General features: G+C 39.5%; 1 protein-coding gene across 6 annotated transcripts in view; it reads left to right on the plus strand.

Moving 5' to 3' along the window:
* Window positions 1-18,536, plus strand: part of zmynd11 (zinc finger, MYND-type containing 11) — a 184,641-nt gene that overhangs the window by 88,530 nt on the left and 77,575 nt on the right. For 4 of the 6 annotated variants that reach the window (XM_041184261.1, XM_041184258.1, XM_041184260.1 and 1 more), the window contains 3 exons: window positions 3,875-4,010; window positions 14,478-14,637; window positions 16,936-17,097. In XM_041184261.1, coding sequence (XP_041040195.1) covers window positions 3,895-4,010; window positions 14,478-14,637; window positions 16,936-17,097 — 438 coding nt within the window. In that variant the 5' untranslated portion in view covers window positions 3,875-3,894. Of the gene's footprint in view, window positions 1-3,874; window positions 4,011-14,477; window positions 14,638-14,854; window positions 14,906-16,935; window positions 17,098-18,536 lie in introns of those variants that run through there. The other 2 variants (XM_041184262.1, XM_041184263.1) reach the window with 2 other exon arrangements.

Here is an 18,536-nt window from a genome sequence, read left to right on the forward strand (position 1 = left end):
CGTTAACTCTGTCTTTCTCTCCACAGATGCTGTCAGACCTGCTGAGTTTTTCCAGCAATTTTTGTTTTTGTTTCAGATTTCCAGCATCTGCAGTATTTTGCTTTTATTTACAGAGCTGCTGGATTAGGTGCAGGCCTCCAGCAAGGCTACAATACACACACTAGACTAGGAAAACTCCAGCCCTTATTAACTTCCCTGTCTCGGTGCTGATTGACTGTTCCGACCATGTGACTATTACTCAGTAAGGCTGGTCTTAAAGCAACGATCACCACAAATACCTTCAAGCCCCACAACCTCGATCACCAAAAAGGTCCAAAGTATCCAGTTCATGATTGCCGTCACCCTCGAGGTCATATACCATTATTACATTTTCACTGGGCCAAACCTTCGAATTCTTATCAAATATCATCATGGGCGGCACCGTCAGCACAAGGACTTCAGCAGTTCAAAGACTAGGCCTACTATGATCTTCAACAAAGAAGGCCAACAGATGTTTAACCCATTTCCCTAAAACAAATGAAGAAAAAGTTAAGGTATTGCCATATGGCAGTCTTTCCCCTGGCTGTTGATTTATTGAGGTTTGTACTGAATTAATTGTCTCATGAATTAAAACTAGTCTCCCTAATTTTAAACTGTACTTTATACTGTGTACCTATATACAGTTCCAGAGTAAATATTTTTTAATTCTGTTCTGTATTAGTTGATTATCAATTTTTCTTGAATGGAGTACAACATAATTAGGTTCCGTTGGAGTGGTTTATTGATCTGTGGTTTGCATGTTGGGCCTTGTATTTTAGACCTGTGCCTCCTGGTTCTACGTTTTTTCCCATGATAGGAAACATCCACTCAGTATTTATCCTGTCAAGCACCCTCATTCCTGCAGGAATTCTTCAGGGTAGTGTCCCGGGCCCAACTATCTTCAGCTGCTTCATCAATGATCTTCCCTCCATCATAAGGTCAGAAGTAGGGATGTTCACTGATGATTGCACAAGGTTCAGCACCAGTCGCATCTAAGATATTGAAGTGGCCTATGTCTATATGAAGCAAGGCTTGGGCTGATAAGTGGCAAATAACATTCGTGCCAAACAAGTGTCAGGCAATTACTATCTCCAACAAGAGAGAATTTAACCATCTTCCCTTGTCATTCAATGGCACTACCATCACTGAACCCCTCACTATCAACATTTTGGGGGTTACTGTTGACCAGAAACTGACCTGTAAATTGCCACATGAACACTGCAGGTCAGAGGCTGGAAATTTTGGTAGTAACTAACTCTCCTCCTGACTCAAAGCCTGATCACCATCCACAAGGCACAAGTCAGGAGTGTGATGGAAAATTCTGCAGTTGTCTGAATTAGTGCAGCTCCAGCAACGCTTAGAAAGTTCAACATCATCCAGGACAAAGTATCCTGCTTGATCAACATCCACTTGACCACTGGCTCACAGTGGCAACAGTGTGTACCATATATAAAATGCACTGCAGCAACTCATCATGCTTCTTCAACAGCACTTTCCAAAGCTGTGACCTCTACCACCCAGAAGGATAAGGGCAGCTGACACATGGGAACAACAACACTTCCAAGCCACACATCATCCTGACTTGGAAATATACCTCCGTTCCTTCACTGTCTCTGGATCAAAATCCTGGATCTCCCTTCCTAACAGCGCTGTGGTTGTACCTGCACCAGATGACTTTTGTAGTTCAAGAAGGCAACTCACCACCACCTTCTCAAGGAAGTGAGCGATAGACAACAAAATCATGTTTGACAAATCTATTTTGAGTTTTTAGAAGATATAAATGTCAGGGTTGATGAGAAGAAACCAATGGATTAGTATATTTGGAATTTCAGAAACTATTCAACAACGTGCCACACAAGGTTGTTGCACAAAATTAGGGCTTAGGCCTCATGGGATTTGGGGTAACATAAGCATGGAGTGAGGATTGGTTAACGGACAGAAAGCAGAGGGTAGGAATAAATATTCTGTTTTCGGGTGTGCAGATTGAAATTAGTGGAGTGCTGCATGGATCAGTGTGGGGCCGCAGCTATTTCAATCAATATCAATGACATAGTTGAGGGGATCCATTGTAATGTATCTAAGTTTGCTGACAATACAAAGCCAGATGAGAAAGCAAACTGAGGAAGGTGCAAAGAGGCTGCCAATTAGGCGATTGGACAAGAAGATGGCAAGTGGAGTACAGTGTAGGGATTATCCAGTTTGTTAGGAAAAATAGAAAAACAGAATCCTTTTTCAAAAGGTGTGAGACTAGTAAATATTGGTATTCTGAGGGAATTGGGTGTCCTTGTACACAAATCACAGAATTACCATGCAGATGTAGCATGCAATAAAATAGAATTTTAGCCTTCCTTTCAAGGGAGTTTAAGAGTAAGAAAATTCATGCTGCATTTATATAGGGCTTTGGTAAGCCCACACCTGGAGTCCTTTATAGATTTTAGTCTTGTTATCTAAGAATATATTTGCCTCTGGGGTGTGTAACAAAGGTTCACTGGATTGATTTCTGTGATGAGAGGGCTGTCATATGAGGAGCGATTTGAGTTGAATGGTTCTATTCTCGAGTTTAGCAGAGTGAGAAGTGATCTCATTAAAATGTATAACATTCTGAGGTGGCTCGACAGGGTAGGTTTTTAAAAATGCCACGGATGCTGGAATTCTGAAATAAAACCAAAGTGCTAGAAAAACTCAACGTCTGGCAGCACCTGTAGAGAGAGAAACTGTTAATGTTTCAAGTCCAATATGACTCTTCTGCGGAACTCGTGTGAGAAGCTTTTTCCCCTGCTAGAAAGGTTAGATCTTGGGGCCGTAGTTTCAGGATAAAGGGTCGATCGACCATTTAGGACTGAGATGAGAAATTTCTTCACTAAATAGGTTGTGAATCTTTGGGATTCTTTTCCCCAGGGGGCTGTCGATGCTATATTCGAGTATATTGAAAGTTGATCAGGATTTTTGGGCACCGGAGGAAATCAAGGGATAGGAGGGACAAGTCATTAAAGTGGAGTTAATGTAGAAGTTCAGTCATGATCTTATTGAATGATGGAGCAGGCTTGAGGGCTGTAATAGGAAGTCCTGCATTAATTTATTTTGTTTTGCAACATCACACCCCAAATTGGTTTACAGCCACCCGATTTCTTATGTTCTTCCTGACTGATTGCTGAGGTTGGCCTGGCTGTATGAAACATTGGCATCCTGAGTTTTGAACCCTATAATCCGTTCATCTCTGCAACATCACAATCTTTTCACGTGCCCACAATCAAAAAAGCCATTATCTACCCCTTTGTCATCACTGGCCACAATTTCTCCAATAACTTACTCACTGACTCTCTTGAACTCCATCCTCTGCAAATTTTAAATTATTTTCTGCACTTGAGTCCTGCTTGCTACCAGGCCTGTCTTTTTTCCTTGCTGACTCCATGTCCCAAAGGCATTGAATTGGCTAAATTGATTAGGCCACTGCTGAAATTTTGTGTATAGCTCTGGTTACCACATTACAAGAAGGACAAAATTTTTCTGGAGAGAGTGCACAGCAGATTTACAAGAATGTTGCCGGAGCTTGAATATTGCAGCCATAAGGAGAGATTGGATAGGCTAGGACTGTTTTCCTTAGAACAGAGGAGGCTAAGGTTAGATGTAAGTGAGGTGTACAAAATTATGAGGGATCTACCCTATATCTACTTAACATTACTGTCAGCACAAAATTCACTTCCAAACTTTTGGTTGTTTTACCCTTATTTAAACACATAAGCCAAAAAAGGTCCTTACCTGAATCTATGCCTTCTGCAACTGAATAAATGAGCAGGGTTTAAGGCCAGCATTACTACTATTGACTAACCCTGTTGTCTTTATTCTTCTAATGCAGCTCACAGTCTAGATAAGACCATGGTTCGCCTAACAAAAAGAAGGCTGTCAGACTCGCAAGTGGTCCAGCGACTCTGGAATGCTATTGAAGTCATCCGCAATCAGAAGCAAATTGCAAACTTGGACAGGATAACAAAGTATGTCCTTAGTTAAAAACTGGGTTTTTAAATAGTGTATGGGAAATTTTGCTGAGTGGAGTTCTTTCTTATTTAAAACAAATAAGCTCAACTACATTTTTATGCTCAATATAGCCAGATTCTCTTGAATACTTAATAACGTATTGGTAAGTAGGAATACACTTGAATAGCCAATATTTAATTTTACCATTTTGTAAATGTGAAAAGCATTTAGATAGCAGTCCTTTACATTTTAGTATTTTATTAAACATATCAAAAGTGATCTTGCACAAAATCAGCTTTCTTTGGAGCATATTAACTTTAGGATAGACAAGCCCCCCAGGTCCTTGGACTTGGTCACCAAAACTAGAAGAAGAATTATAGCCATTTATCTATTTCTTGCTTGCAGATCCTATTTCTGGATCTAAGCTTTATGCTGCTTTACTTCACATGAGAATCTGCCTTTTAAACATTTTTAAACTTGTTGTATCTTAAACAATCAAGCATTTATGAGCAAGGTAAAGTTGTGGGTGAAATTTAATATTGTAACAGGACAGCATTAGTGCAGTCAGCAATTAATTTGTAGAAGCTAAATGACAGATTCCATTTGTACAGTCCTGTCATGTTTACTTTATAAGTGTAGAAACTCAAACTTTTACCCACTAATCAATACCCTCTGCCCTGATCCCCACCAAAAAAGACGCTTTTATTTTTCCTCTCTCTCATAGTACCATTCTTTTCGTTAGATTTTGTAAACCTTCTCCACATTTTGATTTCCTGAGCAAAAATAAAATGAGGATGGAAAATGCAATTTATACCTTGATTAGGTCAGGAACAAAAGCCATTCCCTCTTTTTTGTTTCTCTGCAAACTATTTTTGTGAACTTCATATAGTCTGGAAGTGTGAAATGATGCATTTTGGTAGGAAGAACGAGGAGAGGTAAAATAAATTAACTAATACAATTGTAAAGGGGTATACTTGAATAAATCTTGGCAGGTGGCACAACAAGTAGATATGGCTGTTTTTTTTTAAAAAAAAGCATTCAAGGCTTTATAAGCTAAGACATAGGGCTGAATTTTACGGTTTCCAGTGGGGTGAAGAAGGCAGACGGGGAAGCATGTTGTCTGCTTGCTTGCTCCCCCCACCCCACCATCTCAACATGGCAAATCAAGTGTCGGACAGCCAATTAGCCGACGTCTGGTAGTCAGCTAGTGTTGGGGGTGTTGGTGGGTCTGTGCCTGATGAGGCGTCTAGGATGGACATCAAGTAGGAGAGTGATTAGGTTGTAAACTGGAAGTTGGTCAAGGCCACCAATTTAAAAGCCCCTGCCCCCTCACTCTCTCCTTATTTGTTATGCAAGCCTAAATGACAGTGAAGAAGTAAAGTATACTAACACCCAAATGCTGTGGCCTACAGTAGCAGATTCTGCCGCCTCCTCATACCTGACGTAAATCACTCGCAACGGTTTTCCCACGTGTCTACAAAAAAACGGAGTGGGCAGTGTAAAATTGCAGTCAGTTATCTCATTCATAAACTCAATTGCTTGTTATTTTTTTTTTCCAAAATGTCTGGTGTGCTTTCAATTTCAATGCCGCCTCACCCTCTGTAATATTGGAGACTGGCAGATTGACATCAGATTGCCGACCCGACGTAATCATGCTGTATTTTGCGTGGGTGGGACGTTTTGTCCAATTTGTGGCTGTAAAATCCAGTCCCGTCGAGTACAAACGCAAAGAAATTATACTGAACCTTCATTAAATTATGGCTAATCTCCAGTGTTATGTCTAATTCCGGGCACCCGTTTTTAGGAAAGATGCTAAGGCCTTGAGGAGATTCACTAGAATGGTACCAGTAATGCAGGACTTCAGTTATATGGAGAGACTGAGAAAGCTGGGATTGTTCCCCTTGGAGTAGGAAGGTTAATGCGAGATTTAATACAGCTATTCAAAATTATGAAAGGTTTTGAGACGGAGTAAATACAGAGAAGCTTTCCGGTGACAGGAAGGTCTGTGACCAGGAGACATGAACTCAAGGTAACTGGTAAAAGAGCCAGAGATAAGATGAGAATTTTTTTCCACAACGAGACTTGGAATGCACTGCCTGAAAGGGTGGTTGAAGCAGATTCAATAATAACTTTCGAAAGAGAATTGGATAAATACTTGAAAAGAAAAAATGCAGGCTATAGGGAAAGAGCAGGAGTGAGACTAATTGAATAGCTCTTGCTGACAAAGGCATGATGCACCAATTGGCAGCCCCCTGCACTATATCATTATGAATCTAAGATCCTTTGGCCTTTGTTGTAAAACAACTTAATTAGATTGTTTAACAAATTGATTCAGTAAGGCTATTTCCCTGCCATTTATGGAAGAGCAAATTTTAAATGAAGTAATCAAAACAATGTTAGCTAAGAGGGTCTAATGTTTCAGCACATGCATGTTCTGTTGTGCTCTGTTTTGTTTTCCTCCTTTCTCCTATTCTTTCGGTAACTGCGTATCATTGGGTGACCAATTTATATATCTCCTATGTTGCTCCCAACTGGGTAAGACACTGACTACCTGAAACTAATTGGTAGTTATCATTTGTATATTTATTTAAAAAAATTCTGGTCAAATCATTTACTAATTTCTAAATTTTCTCCCCATTCCTGCAGACTTCATTTACCATAGTCAGAGTTATTTACAGAAGGAGGGCAGTCAGCCTGCTGAGTTCATGCTGGCTCTCTGTAGAGTAAACCAGTCAGTCCTATTCCCCTGCTCTATCCCCATAGCCCTGCAAGTTTATTTCCTTGAAGTGCCCATCCATGCTTATAATGGAAATCAAGAAAATAATTCCCTTTAGGTTAGATTTCAAATCAATGATACTGGGACATCACCCATATAAGCTTGCTTTTCTAGCCCCCTACCTCCCCACCCATACCCCCAACCTAGAAGAACTTGAAATAAAATGGAAAGTGCTGGAAAAACTTAGCAATTCTGGCAGCATCTGCGGAGAGAGAAACGGAGTCAACGTTTCGTGTCCAATGTAGCTGCTCTTCAGAGTTCCTGGTTTGAAAGCTGCATTCTCCATAGCAATACCTCCACCAATCAGAGTCCAATGACAATCAATCAGCACTCTCTTCTCATGCAGTATAAATTGTTGTTCACCCATTACAGTTGGAAAAAATTCTTGCGAGCTAACCTGATGAGTGCAAGACAAAAATCTTTGATAGCATGTCTCTTTTTTTTCAGCAATTGAAAGAACTTCTTTTCCATTGCCTTAGTGAAGTTCAAACTCTCAGCTTTTTAGGCAACAGGTTCAAAATCCTCTGTTTAGTTTGATTTGGGTAAGGAATTAAGTATGATGTGCTAATGGAAAATAAGAAACTCTGAACTATTTTTAAGTACCAGTTGATAAACTTTTGAATCTGATCCAAAGATCCTCAGGGTCTAACTAATTGAGCACAGAGAGACTACCAGCTTTTGTAGAACCATAGAAAAGTTATGGTGCAGAAAGAGGCTAGTCAGCTCATTAAGTCTGCACTGCCCAAAAAGAAAATAAAGAAACTAGCTGCTCATTTTCATCCCATTTTCCAGCACCTGGTCTGTAGCCTTGCAGGTTACAGCACTTCAGGTGCAGATCCAGGTATCTTTTAAATGAGTTGAGCATTTCAGCCTCAACCACCAAAATAGGCAGTGAATTCCAGACACCTATCACCCTTAGGGTGAAAATGTTTTTCCTCATGTCCCCTCTAATCCTTAAACCAATCACCTTAAATCTATGCCCCCTGGTAACTGACCCCTTAACTAGGGGAAATGAGTCTTTCCTGTCTACCCTATCTCGGCCCCTCATCATGTTTTACACCTCAATTAGGTCACTCCTTAGCCTCCTCTGTTCTAAGGGAAACAACTCTAGCCTATCCAATCTCTCCTCATAGCTACAATTTTCAAGTCCTGGCAAAGTTTTTCTAAATCTCCTCAGCATTCTCTCCAGAGCAATTATGCCCTTCCTGTAATGTGGTGACCAGAACTGTACACAAAATTCCATCTGTGGTCTAATCAGCATTTTACACAGTTCCATTATTACACCCCTGCTTTTGTATTCAATACCTTGCCTAATAAAGGAAAGCATTCCATATGCTTTCTTGAACACCTTGTCCACCTGTGGACATGCACTGCAAGGTCTCTCACTTCCTGAACCCCTCTCAATATCTTCCAGTTTATTAAGTATTCCCTAGCTTCGTTTGCCCTCCCCAAATGCATTACCTCTCACTTTTCTGGATTGAATTCCATTTGCCACTTCTCCACCCATTCAACCAAATCATTGATATCATTCTGGAGTCGACAGCTATCCTGTTCCCCATCAACTACACGGCCATTTTTTGTCATCTGCAAATTTCCCAATCATGGCCTCCCACATTTAAGTCTAAATCATTAATGTATACAAGAAACAACAAGAGCCCCAACACTGAACCCTGCGGAACACCTTTGGAAACCGTTTTCCATTCACAAAAACATCCATCGACCATTACCTTTTGTTTCCTGTCACTGAGCCAATTTTGGATCTAACCTGCCACCTTCCTCTGTATCCCGTGAGATCTCACTTTCCTGACCATGTGGGACCTTGTCAAATGCCTTATTAAAATCCATGTAGACAATATCCACTGCACTACCCTCATCAATCCTCCTTGTTACTTCCTCAAAATATTTTATTAAGTTAGTAAGACATGATCTTCCCCTAAAAAAACAAGGCTGACTATCCCTGATCGATCCATACCTTTCTAAGTGACAGTTTATCTTGTCTGTCCGAATGGTTTCCAATAATCCCTAACATCACTGTGGGTGTACCTATACCACATGGACTGCAGCAGTTCAAGAACTTATCACCTTCTCAAGGGCAACTAGGGATGGGCAATAAATGCTGGTCCTGCCAGAGAAGCCCACATCCCGTGAATGAATAAGGTATTTTTCAAAAATTTGCCCACCACTGAAGTCAGACTGACCAGCCTATAATTTTCTGGGCTGCCCCTTGCACCCTTTTTAAATAACGGTACAACGTTCACAGACCCTTCCAATCCTCTGGAACCTTGCCTGTATCTAGTGAGGTTTGGAAAATGACCCTCAGAGCATCTGCTATTTCCTTCCTTGGCTTCCTTCAACAGCCTGGGGTACAATCCATCTGGCCCTGGTGATTTATCCACATTGAAGGATGCCAGTCCCTTTAGTACTTCCTCATTCACTGTGTTTATTTTATCTAATATTTCACACTCCACTTTAACTAGAAACATAGGAAATAAGAGCAGGAGTAGGCCATTTGGCCCTTCGAGCCTGCTCCACCATTCATCATGATCATGGCTGACCATTCAACTCAATAGCCTGCTCACGCTTTCTCCCCATACCCTTTGATCCCTTTTGCCCCAAGAGCTATATCTAACTCCTTCTTGAAAACATACGATGTTTTGGCCTCAACTACTTTCTGTGGTAGGTAATTCCACAGGCTCACTACTCTCTGGATGAAGAAATTTCTCCTCATCTCAGTATCCGCAGACTGTGATCCCTGGTTCTGGACTCCCCCACCATTGGGAACATTCTTCCTGCATCTACCCTGTCTAGTCCTGTTAGAATTTTATAGATTTCTATGAGATCCCCCCTCATTCTTCTGAACTCCAACAAATATAATCCTAACCAACTCAATCTCTCCTCATATGTCAGTCCCACCATCCCAGGAATCAGTCTGGTAAACCTTCGCTGCACTCCCTCTATAGCAAGAACATCCTTCCTCAGAATGTCTGCATCATCTCTCTCCTTAGTGAAGACAGAGATAAAGTACTTGTTGAGAACCCTGCCAACATGTTCTGCATCAACCCACGAGTTACCATGTGCTTCTCTGATAGGCCCTACCTTTTCCTTCGTTTTCCTGTTGCTCTTGATGTACTGCTAAAACAGCATAGGATTTTCTTTGATTTTACCTGCCAATATCTTTTCGTATCCTCTCTTTGCTTTCCTAATTTCCATTTTTACTTCATCCCTGTACTTTCTATACTCACTGATTTGCAAATAGGTTTGACCCTGTTTGATTAAGTCTACTTTTATTTCACCGGTCAGAATGACGCTTATTGGCTTGTTATTTAATGATATGTAACAAGTAAAATATTTCTACTTATCAACTAAACTAAAGCCGAGTAAGTGCCAATTATTTTTGCATTTTTGTCTGCACGTTGCTTGACTTCAGACTTAAATGAAGCATTTCAGGTATTGGAACTTTTTATTCTGTTATCCTGTTAAATTCAACCATCTAACTTCCAGTAAGAACCTACTCCAGCTCGTATTGTGGCTATGGGAAAATGTAATTAGAGTTAAGGGAGGTTGATAGAGGTGGGGTGTGGGAGAAGCTAAAATGTGTTATTAAAGATTTCAAAATAGTTTACACTGAATTGCAACAAAAATAACAATTTATATAGTATCATTAACATAGACCTGAATTTTGCAAAATTGTTGGCATTCACCATCTCTTGGATTCTGGAAGAAAAAGTGTGTTCCTGTAAAGCACAGATGAGATCTTTCTCAATTTGGTTTTTCTTTTAAAAAATCCTTTCAAAGTGACCCTACACCCCAGGTGTGAGGATTGTTGAGTGACTCCAGGTGCTTGGAGAGTTTCCATCATTATCACTACACCCATCTGATATCTAATGCTGTTATATAATCAGAGTTGGGAATTCCAGCAGATTCTCTTCTCCCTACCTGCCCCCGCCACACTGAATTCCACCAGATTGGCAGTTCTGTTATTGGTGTTGAACGTGTCGAGCTCGATCTCTGTTTTTTCTAGGAACCTGAAGTGTGAACAATGCCAAAATCTTCCATTCATCCTATTTCATTTTGCTTGTTGTTTTGTAAACTCTTATTTCCCCTTAAATTTTCTTTCCACAAACGCTTAAAATTTCCTAATATAAAAACAAAAAAAACTGCGGACGCTGGAAATCCAAAACAAAAACAGAATTACCTGGAAAAACTCAGCAGGTCTGGCAGCATCGGCGGAGAAGAAAAGAGTTGACGTTTCGAGTCCTCATGACCCTTCAGCAGAACCCTTTCACCTCGTCTACATTTCACCACACCCCACCCCACCGACCCAGTTTTCTTCCATAACTGGAAACATGGTTATATCTGTTTCTAGACAGCTCCTCGACACTAGACAAGCTTTCTCAAGGTTGAACTCTGGTACTCCTAGCTTGTCAAATGAATTGTGTCCTCTAGCTTCCACCTGCTTTTTCAGCAAACTTGTCTTGTTATTGTTCCCTCCTTTTTTTGTCCAGCCACCCTGCCAGGTTATCTTTCCATAAAATCCATTCTTCAAAGGGCATTTCTACCCCTCCCATTTTTCCTATAAAGTCTTCTAACATCCAATAAATATGGGAGGGTTGGCAAAGGTAAGGAAGAACTACACTTTAAAAAAGCACAAGTCCAACATGCCACAGTTATGTTTACCTATTGACTTTCCCCTATCTTCTGAAACATATTTCCCTTCAAATAATTCCTGTTTCTCCATTGATGGCAGAGTCCATAAAAAGCACTTGATCTTTTTACTTTAAACTTGTAAAGAAGAACCTGCATTTACATAGCACCTTTCATAATCTCAGGATGTCCCAAAGCTCTTTGTAGGCAATGATTTGAGGTGTAATCACTGTTATAATATAGGAAATGTGGCAGCCAGTTTCCTACTGACAGCAGTAAGATAAATCATTTTAGTGATGTTGGTTGGAAAATATTGGCCAGGACATCCAAGAGGATAAACTCTTGGATTAACACCTCATCTGAAAGACAGCACATCCAAATGTGCAGCACTTTTTCACAATGCTGTACTGATATAATCATCCAGGTTATGTAAGTCTCTGGAGAGAGCATTGAGCCTACAACCTTCCGAATCAGATCCGAGTGCTGTCACTCAGCCATGGCTGTGCCATTGGAGTAAAATTTTGTAAAAATGAAGTCATAGTACGCACATTGTGTCACAATATTTAATTATGTTGATGTGTTGTACTTGAAGTACAAAGTTAAACCATGTTTACATTGTTGGGAATCCCAAAAAATGGTTACAGCGCAGAATAAGCATTCGGCCTGTTGTGTCCTTGCTTGCTTTCTGCAAGTCGAACTCACCTAGTCCCACTCATCTGACTTTTTTTCCTGTAGTTCTGCAAATTTTTCCTCTTCAGGTATTTGTCCAATTCCCTTTTAAAGGCGTCTAATGAATCTGCCTCCACCATGGTCTCAGGCATTTCAGATCTTAACCATTCACTGCATAAAAATGTTTTTCTTCATGTTACCATTGCTTCTTTTGCTAATCACCTTAAATTGGTGTCCTCTGGCTCTTGATTCTTCTAATGAGAACAGTTTCTGTCTATCTACTCCGTCCAGATCTCTCATGATTTTGAACACACCTCTAGCAAATCGCCTCTTGATCTCCTCCTAGGAAAACAGTCCCAACTGCTTCAATCTATCCAACTAACAGAAGTTCCTCATCCCTGGAATCATTATCGTGAAGCTTTTCTGCACTCTCCCTAATGCCTTCACATCTTTTCTGAAGTGGACACAATGTTCCAATTGTGGCTGAGCTTCAGCCAGTGTTTTATACTTTAAGGAAGTAACAAGCAAGGTTGGTAAAGGGGAACCTGTAAATGTGGTGTACTTGAATTTATAAAAGGCGTTCAATAAGGTGCCACATCAAAGGTTACCATACCAAATAAGAGCTCATGGTGTAGGGGGTAACATATTAGCATGGACAGAGGATTGGTTAGCTAACAAGAAATGGAGTAAGGGAAAAATAGGTCATTTTCCACTTGGCAAGCTGTAGAGTGCCACACGGATCAGTGCTGAGTCCTCAACTATTTACAATCTATATTAATGATTTGAATGAAGGGACTGAATGTCTGATAGCTAAATTTACAAAGATAGGTAGGAAAATAAATTGTTAGGAGGACATAAGAGTCTACAAAGGGACTTAGATATGTTAAGTGTGTGGACAAGTAAGTGTGTGGGCAAGAATTTGACAGAGGGAGTATAATGTGGGAGAGTGTGAACTTGTTCACTTTCGCGGAATGAATAGAAAAGCAGTGTATTATCTGAATGGAGAGAGACTGCCTAACTCTGTGGTACAGAAGGATCTATAAATATAAATCGCAAAAAGTTAGTATGCAGCTACAGCAAGTGATTAGGAAGAGAAATTAAATGTTGGTATTTATTGCAAAGGGAATAGAGTATAAAAGTAGGGAAGTGTTTCTAAGCTCTGCCAAGACCTTAGTTTCAGCCTCCTTTTTTAGGAAAGGATATAATTGTATTCGGAACAGTTCCAAGGAGGTTCACTACATTGGTTCCTGGGATGAAGGAGCTTTCTTATGAGGAAAGGTTGAGCAGGTTGTAGCTATACTCATTGGCATACAGCAGAATAATTTTGAAATGTATGTGGTTCCGAGGGGACTTGACAGGGTGGGCGCTGAGGATGTTTCACCTTATGGGGGAGTCTATAACTAGGTGATGCAGTTTAAAAATTAATGGTCTCCCATTTAAAACAGATAAGGAAATTTAGAGTGCAGTGGAGGCTTTCATTGAATGTATTCAAGGCCTAGTTAGATAGATTTTAGATCGACAAGGAAGTTGAAGTTATGAGGGGCAGGCAAGAAAGTGAAGTTGAGGCCGCAATTGGATCAGCCATGATCTTATTGAATAGCGGAGCAGGCTCAAAGGGCTGAATGGCCTAATCCTGACTCTTGTGTTCTTGTATACAATTTTATCATAACTTCCTTGCTTTTGTACTCTTATGTCCTTATTTATAAAGTCCAGGATCATGCATGCTTTAACCTCTTTCTCAACATATCTTGTCCCCTTCAATGATTTGTGCACATATGTACCCCACACCCCTGCTCAGTCCCTCTGCTCCTGCACCCACTTTAGAAATGTACCCTTTACTTTATATTGCCTCTCCTTGTTCTTTCTACCAAAACGAATCACTTCACACTTGCAATGCCAGGGTTTAAGTATTTTTAAACTAGGTGTCACAGTTATAGTTGGTTTTCAAATTCAATTTTACACTGACCCCAATAGTTGTTATAATCCCAATATTAACTAAGAAATTGAACTTAAATATAAGCAACTAATAATCTCTGAATAATTCCCATTTTCGTAATGTTTTCAACAAAATTGTTTATTACAACTATTGTGGGAAATGTTGGCAATTAATTAATTGCATCCTATTTAATTTCCTTAGGCATTTGCAAAGTCCTTAAGTTACAATTAAGAAGTCTGGAAATTAGTTCTAATTTGCTTTGCAGTTTGGTTGTATTTGTTACTTTGCTTTCCGCCTTTTTGCAGACTAAGCAATGGAAAGTTTCATCCAGAGAGTATTGAGAAAGGAATAGATGAATTTCTGTTAAAGGTTGTAATCCTAAATTAGCCATTTTTATTAGACACAGTTTGATTTAGCAGTGATGATTGATTGTGGTTGTCTCTGTGGTTTCTCCCTTAGGTTTATGTCTCGCCTTCATAGTATGCATCCAAAGGACACCAATAGACAGCTGGGCCTTGCAGTTAAAGACGGCCTGATTGTTGAAACACTGACTGTGGGCTGCAAGGGTTCAAAGGCAGGCATCGAACAGGAAGGATATTGGCTACCGGGAGATGAGATTGTAAGCATTGTGATCATTTAGGACTGGCGCATGTTTTCAGTTTAGTGGCTATTAGAACCTCAAGCTGCATTATATTACAGTATAACTGTGTGGTTTAAGAATCCTCTTCTAGAGGAGCATGACTTATCAAACAATGATCTGGTGTAAAATCAGCAAGTACGGTAACACAGAGAAATAGTTTTGAATGTTTACTTAGACTGTGCCTACCTCTCTTTAGGTCATCTGAAGTGCATCATCCTGTGCTGTCGTATGTGATTTTACAACCCAAGTAAGCCTGCAAGATTGGTTACTAGTGCTGTAGGCACATCCATGGAAACTCACGGTTTTCAGTGTTCAAGACAACTTCTAAAATATACATCATGTAACAATTGACCATTTAAAAATATTGGACCTAGATTCAACTTTTATTATTTAACAAAATGTGAAGTACTTTTACCTCTTTATTAAATGTTTCCTTGGTCTTTAAAAAAAAACACCTTTTTTGCCAAAATTTATCTTGTAGTATACTGCAGCTTTAAATATTGTTTAGCCCCATTTACATATAGCTCCAAGTAAGAAGTTGTTTGACACTGATAGGGTTAAAAATTGCATGACATTTTACCACCGCCTTCCCAAGTCCATTTTGTTTGCTTTTTGCTGATGTTTTCTTTCAGCTTTTAAAAAATGCAATATGGAATAGGACTGTAAGAATCTGTGGTATAATGTTTATCTCAATGGATAATAGAGTTCAGTATGACCCCTGATAATAACCTAATCTAAAACTTAACCATTGCTGGGTGATTTGAGGGTCTGCTGTTTCTGCAGATCTTTGGATAAGGGACGAGCAATGTTGACATGGTCTGGACTTGATGGCAGTACCAATTATTTAATTATTGGAGACAAGATCAGATAAAATTTTCTTTTAAATGATTGCTTTAAAATATGCCTAATTGGATGAGACAAAATACCAGGATAATGGGCACAAGCCCCTTGATTTGTAGGAAAGTATTCCAAATTTATTATGTTAATCTACTACCTGCAGCATGGGTAGAATTTCCAGCCATTGTTCCCAGCACTGGCGAGGAAAATGCCTGCTTGGCAAATAGTCAAATAGTTTCATATTTTGCTTTTATCTTTCTGCCAGCCACTTAATTTTAAAAATTCATTGGGAAAGTTGTCTCTCAAAAGCAACTAAAGGCATTTAACTCACTCTGTTGCAAGTTATATTGCACTACAGGGTTGCAGACTAAATTTTTACTGATCCTGCCCTGATATTATTTCCAATTTATGGTAATAAAATTGTATTTAAAAAATGATTAAACTAGTTACTTTTGAGTGAGTAATTTTCTGTCATTTCCTCTCCTTGTTAAAAGTTGCAGAAGAAATTTGAAGGTTGAATGGTGAAGCCATTCATCTTGCAGGCCAGTGGCTTTGTGTCAGTAGAAAGCAGTTTCCTGATGCTGATCTGACTCGCAGAAGCATTAAAAGCTAGTGTCATGAACCCACCTCAGGAATTTAGTTGCACACCACTTGGATTTTCCACTTGGTGCGGTATAACTACAGTTTGTTACAACCCAGGTTTTAAAAGCCCTTCTTGCATTGGTCTTTTTGGGAAGGTAAACTCCCTTTTAATAACGGGAGAGCTGATAATCCGGCAGCTGACTCCTAACATAGGCGATACTTGGAAGGCAGCAAAATATTGCATGTGTGTACAAAGCTTGGTCAACAGACCGAAAATGACAGGGTGCTGGCCATGTGCTACTTGTTCTTGGATACTGGAGATGTAGTTGATCCTTTGTCTATCTAATCTTCTGAAAATAAATTGCTAAAATGTAGTTTTAGAATAATTGTTTTAAATATCCACTAATCAGGTTTGCTGCTTTTACAGTAATTTCGTTATTGCCACTTACTAGTGGAAATCAGAACTGTTCTTGAATTGAATTTTGTCGATTGCCCAGCATGTACACGATAAAAGCCTAGGAAAAATAGAAGTATGTTTGACGAAGTGATGAATTCAGTCCAAACTCAGGAATCGTATCATATCTTTTCAATACTGATTTTGGTAACAGTTTGTAGTTTCAGCATCTTAAACTTCCATAGTGACAAAGTAAAATGTTACTTTCCAGTGATGTTTGGTGGCTGTCACATATATAGCAAGCTATCTTTAAAGTGTTATAATGTTTATCATTTTAAGGCTGCACCTGACTACCTTACCACTGGCTTTTACCCTGTTCCCTAAATGTGCTGCTATTCATTATTAAACATAAAATATTAGGTTGGTGACTGTAAATTACACATCAATGTTTCTTTCCATTGTAGGATTGGAATGTAGAAGGCCATGACTGGTATTGCATGGAGTGTCACATGGCAGGAGAGGTTCTAACTTGTGATTCCTGCTTTCGTGTTTATCATCCAAAATGTCTCCCTGATGAATTCAGGCCACAGGACAGCAGTTCACATTGGCAGTGCCAAGTATGCAAGGTGAGTGCAATTGTTTTTAATTACATTTCAAATATTTAAAATGTAAATGTACCACACATACAAATTGTGCGATTTTTAAGTACGTTTTTTCAATCCCAAAGACAGTCTTGTCATCGTGTATCGAAATAAATGTTACAAGTTATAATTTTTTATGTTTGTTATGTTTAATATCATGTGTTTATGCTAACAATTCTATATATAGCTTTGCTTTGTAGCTGTGAAGTGAGCAGTGATTTGCCTAGAAAACATGAGTTTGAATCCTATATCCTCAGTTGTTGCGGGGGATGGGGGGATGTTGCTGAGGGAATACTTAATCTCAAAAGTTGTCCACTTTCTGATTGCTTAAGTAGAAAAACTTGAGTGACAGTGATGACACCAGTAGAAATGTTTTATTATTTGCTAAGCAAGACAGCTAGAGTGGATACAAAAGATTGATGAGGGGAGAAAATAGAGCTACATTAATGATTTAATATTGTTTGTATCCTGAATTCAAAATGATACCGACTGGTTGAATTGATAAATTCCTATAATATAAATTCCTATAACATAAATTTCTTGCAATGCATTATAATTTGGAAAATAGATGTACCAAATTGTCTTGACAGGAAATGTGTTGGTTTCATACACAGGAAGTAATTGGCAATCTGACCTCACTTGTGGTACCAAAATTAAATTATTTTCACATATCTGGATGGTTATTTAAACATCACTTTCTCACTCCCTCATAGGCAGGATGCAATAAAAAAGTTTTGTAATCTTGCAGGCAAATTCCACAGCATGCTCATACCTCGCTTGTTGGCAGTTTGTGTACTACAGACCCAGTCTCCATCTAGTGATGGTTTATGGTTTGGCAGGCTGCAGTGAGAATGCATTTCTTGCTCCAGAGCTCTGCAGTTCCCAAGCCAAGTGGATTATGAAGTAGTGAAGAGAACGTCTTGCGAAATCAGGAGTTGATGCATTTATGCAATCTTCAAAGTTCCAGCAACCTGTATTTATCACAATATCCAAAGATATTTCACAGGGGCATTAAAGGGATTGGGAGGAAAGGGCACTGAGCTAAAGAAAGAGATTAGGACGTGACCAAAAGCTTGGTCAAACAGGTTTTTTTAAGGAGAGTCTTCAAGGAGGAGAAGGAGCTGAAGAGTTGAAGGAGTGTTGGTAGAGAAATCGATTAGCGTGGGGCCTAGGTAGTTGAAGATTTAGTGGAATGAAGTGGGGGATACAGAAGGGACTGAAGTTAAAATGGAGAATTATGTTTTAGATGAGTATGGGGATGGAGTGAATGACCGTGAAGAGAATGAAACAGTAGGATGGGGATTTTCAGTTTGAAATCGAGATGGGAACCCACTCTAAACAACTGAGGATCATAGTGATGGATGAGCAGATCATGTGACAAGATGGGCTACAGAGCCAAGTTTCAGATGAGCTAAGGCTTGTGG

This window comes from Carcharodon carcharias, chromosome 3 (assembly GCF_017639515.1).
Source record: "Carcharodon carcharias isolate sCarCar2 chromosome 3, sCarCar2.pri, whole genome shotgun sequence".
Lineage (NCBI taxonomy): Eukaryota > Metazoa > Chordata > Chondrichthyes > Lamniformes > Lamnidae > Carcharodon > Carcharodon carcharias.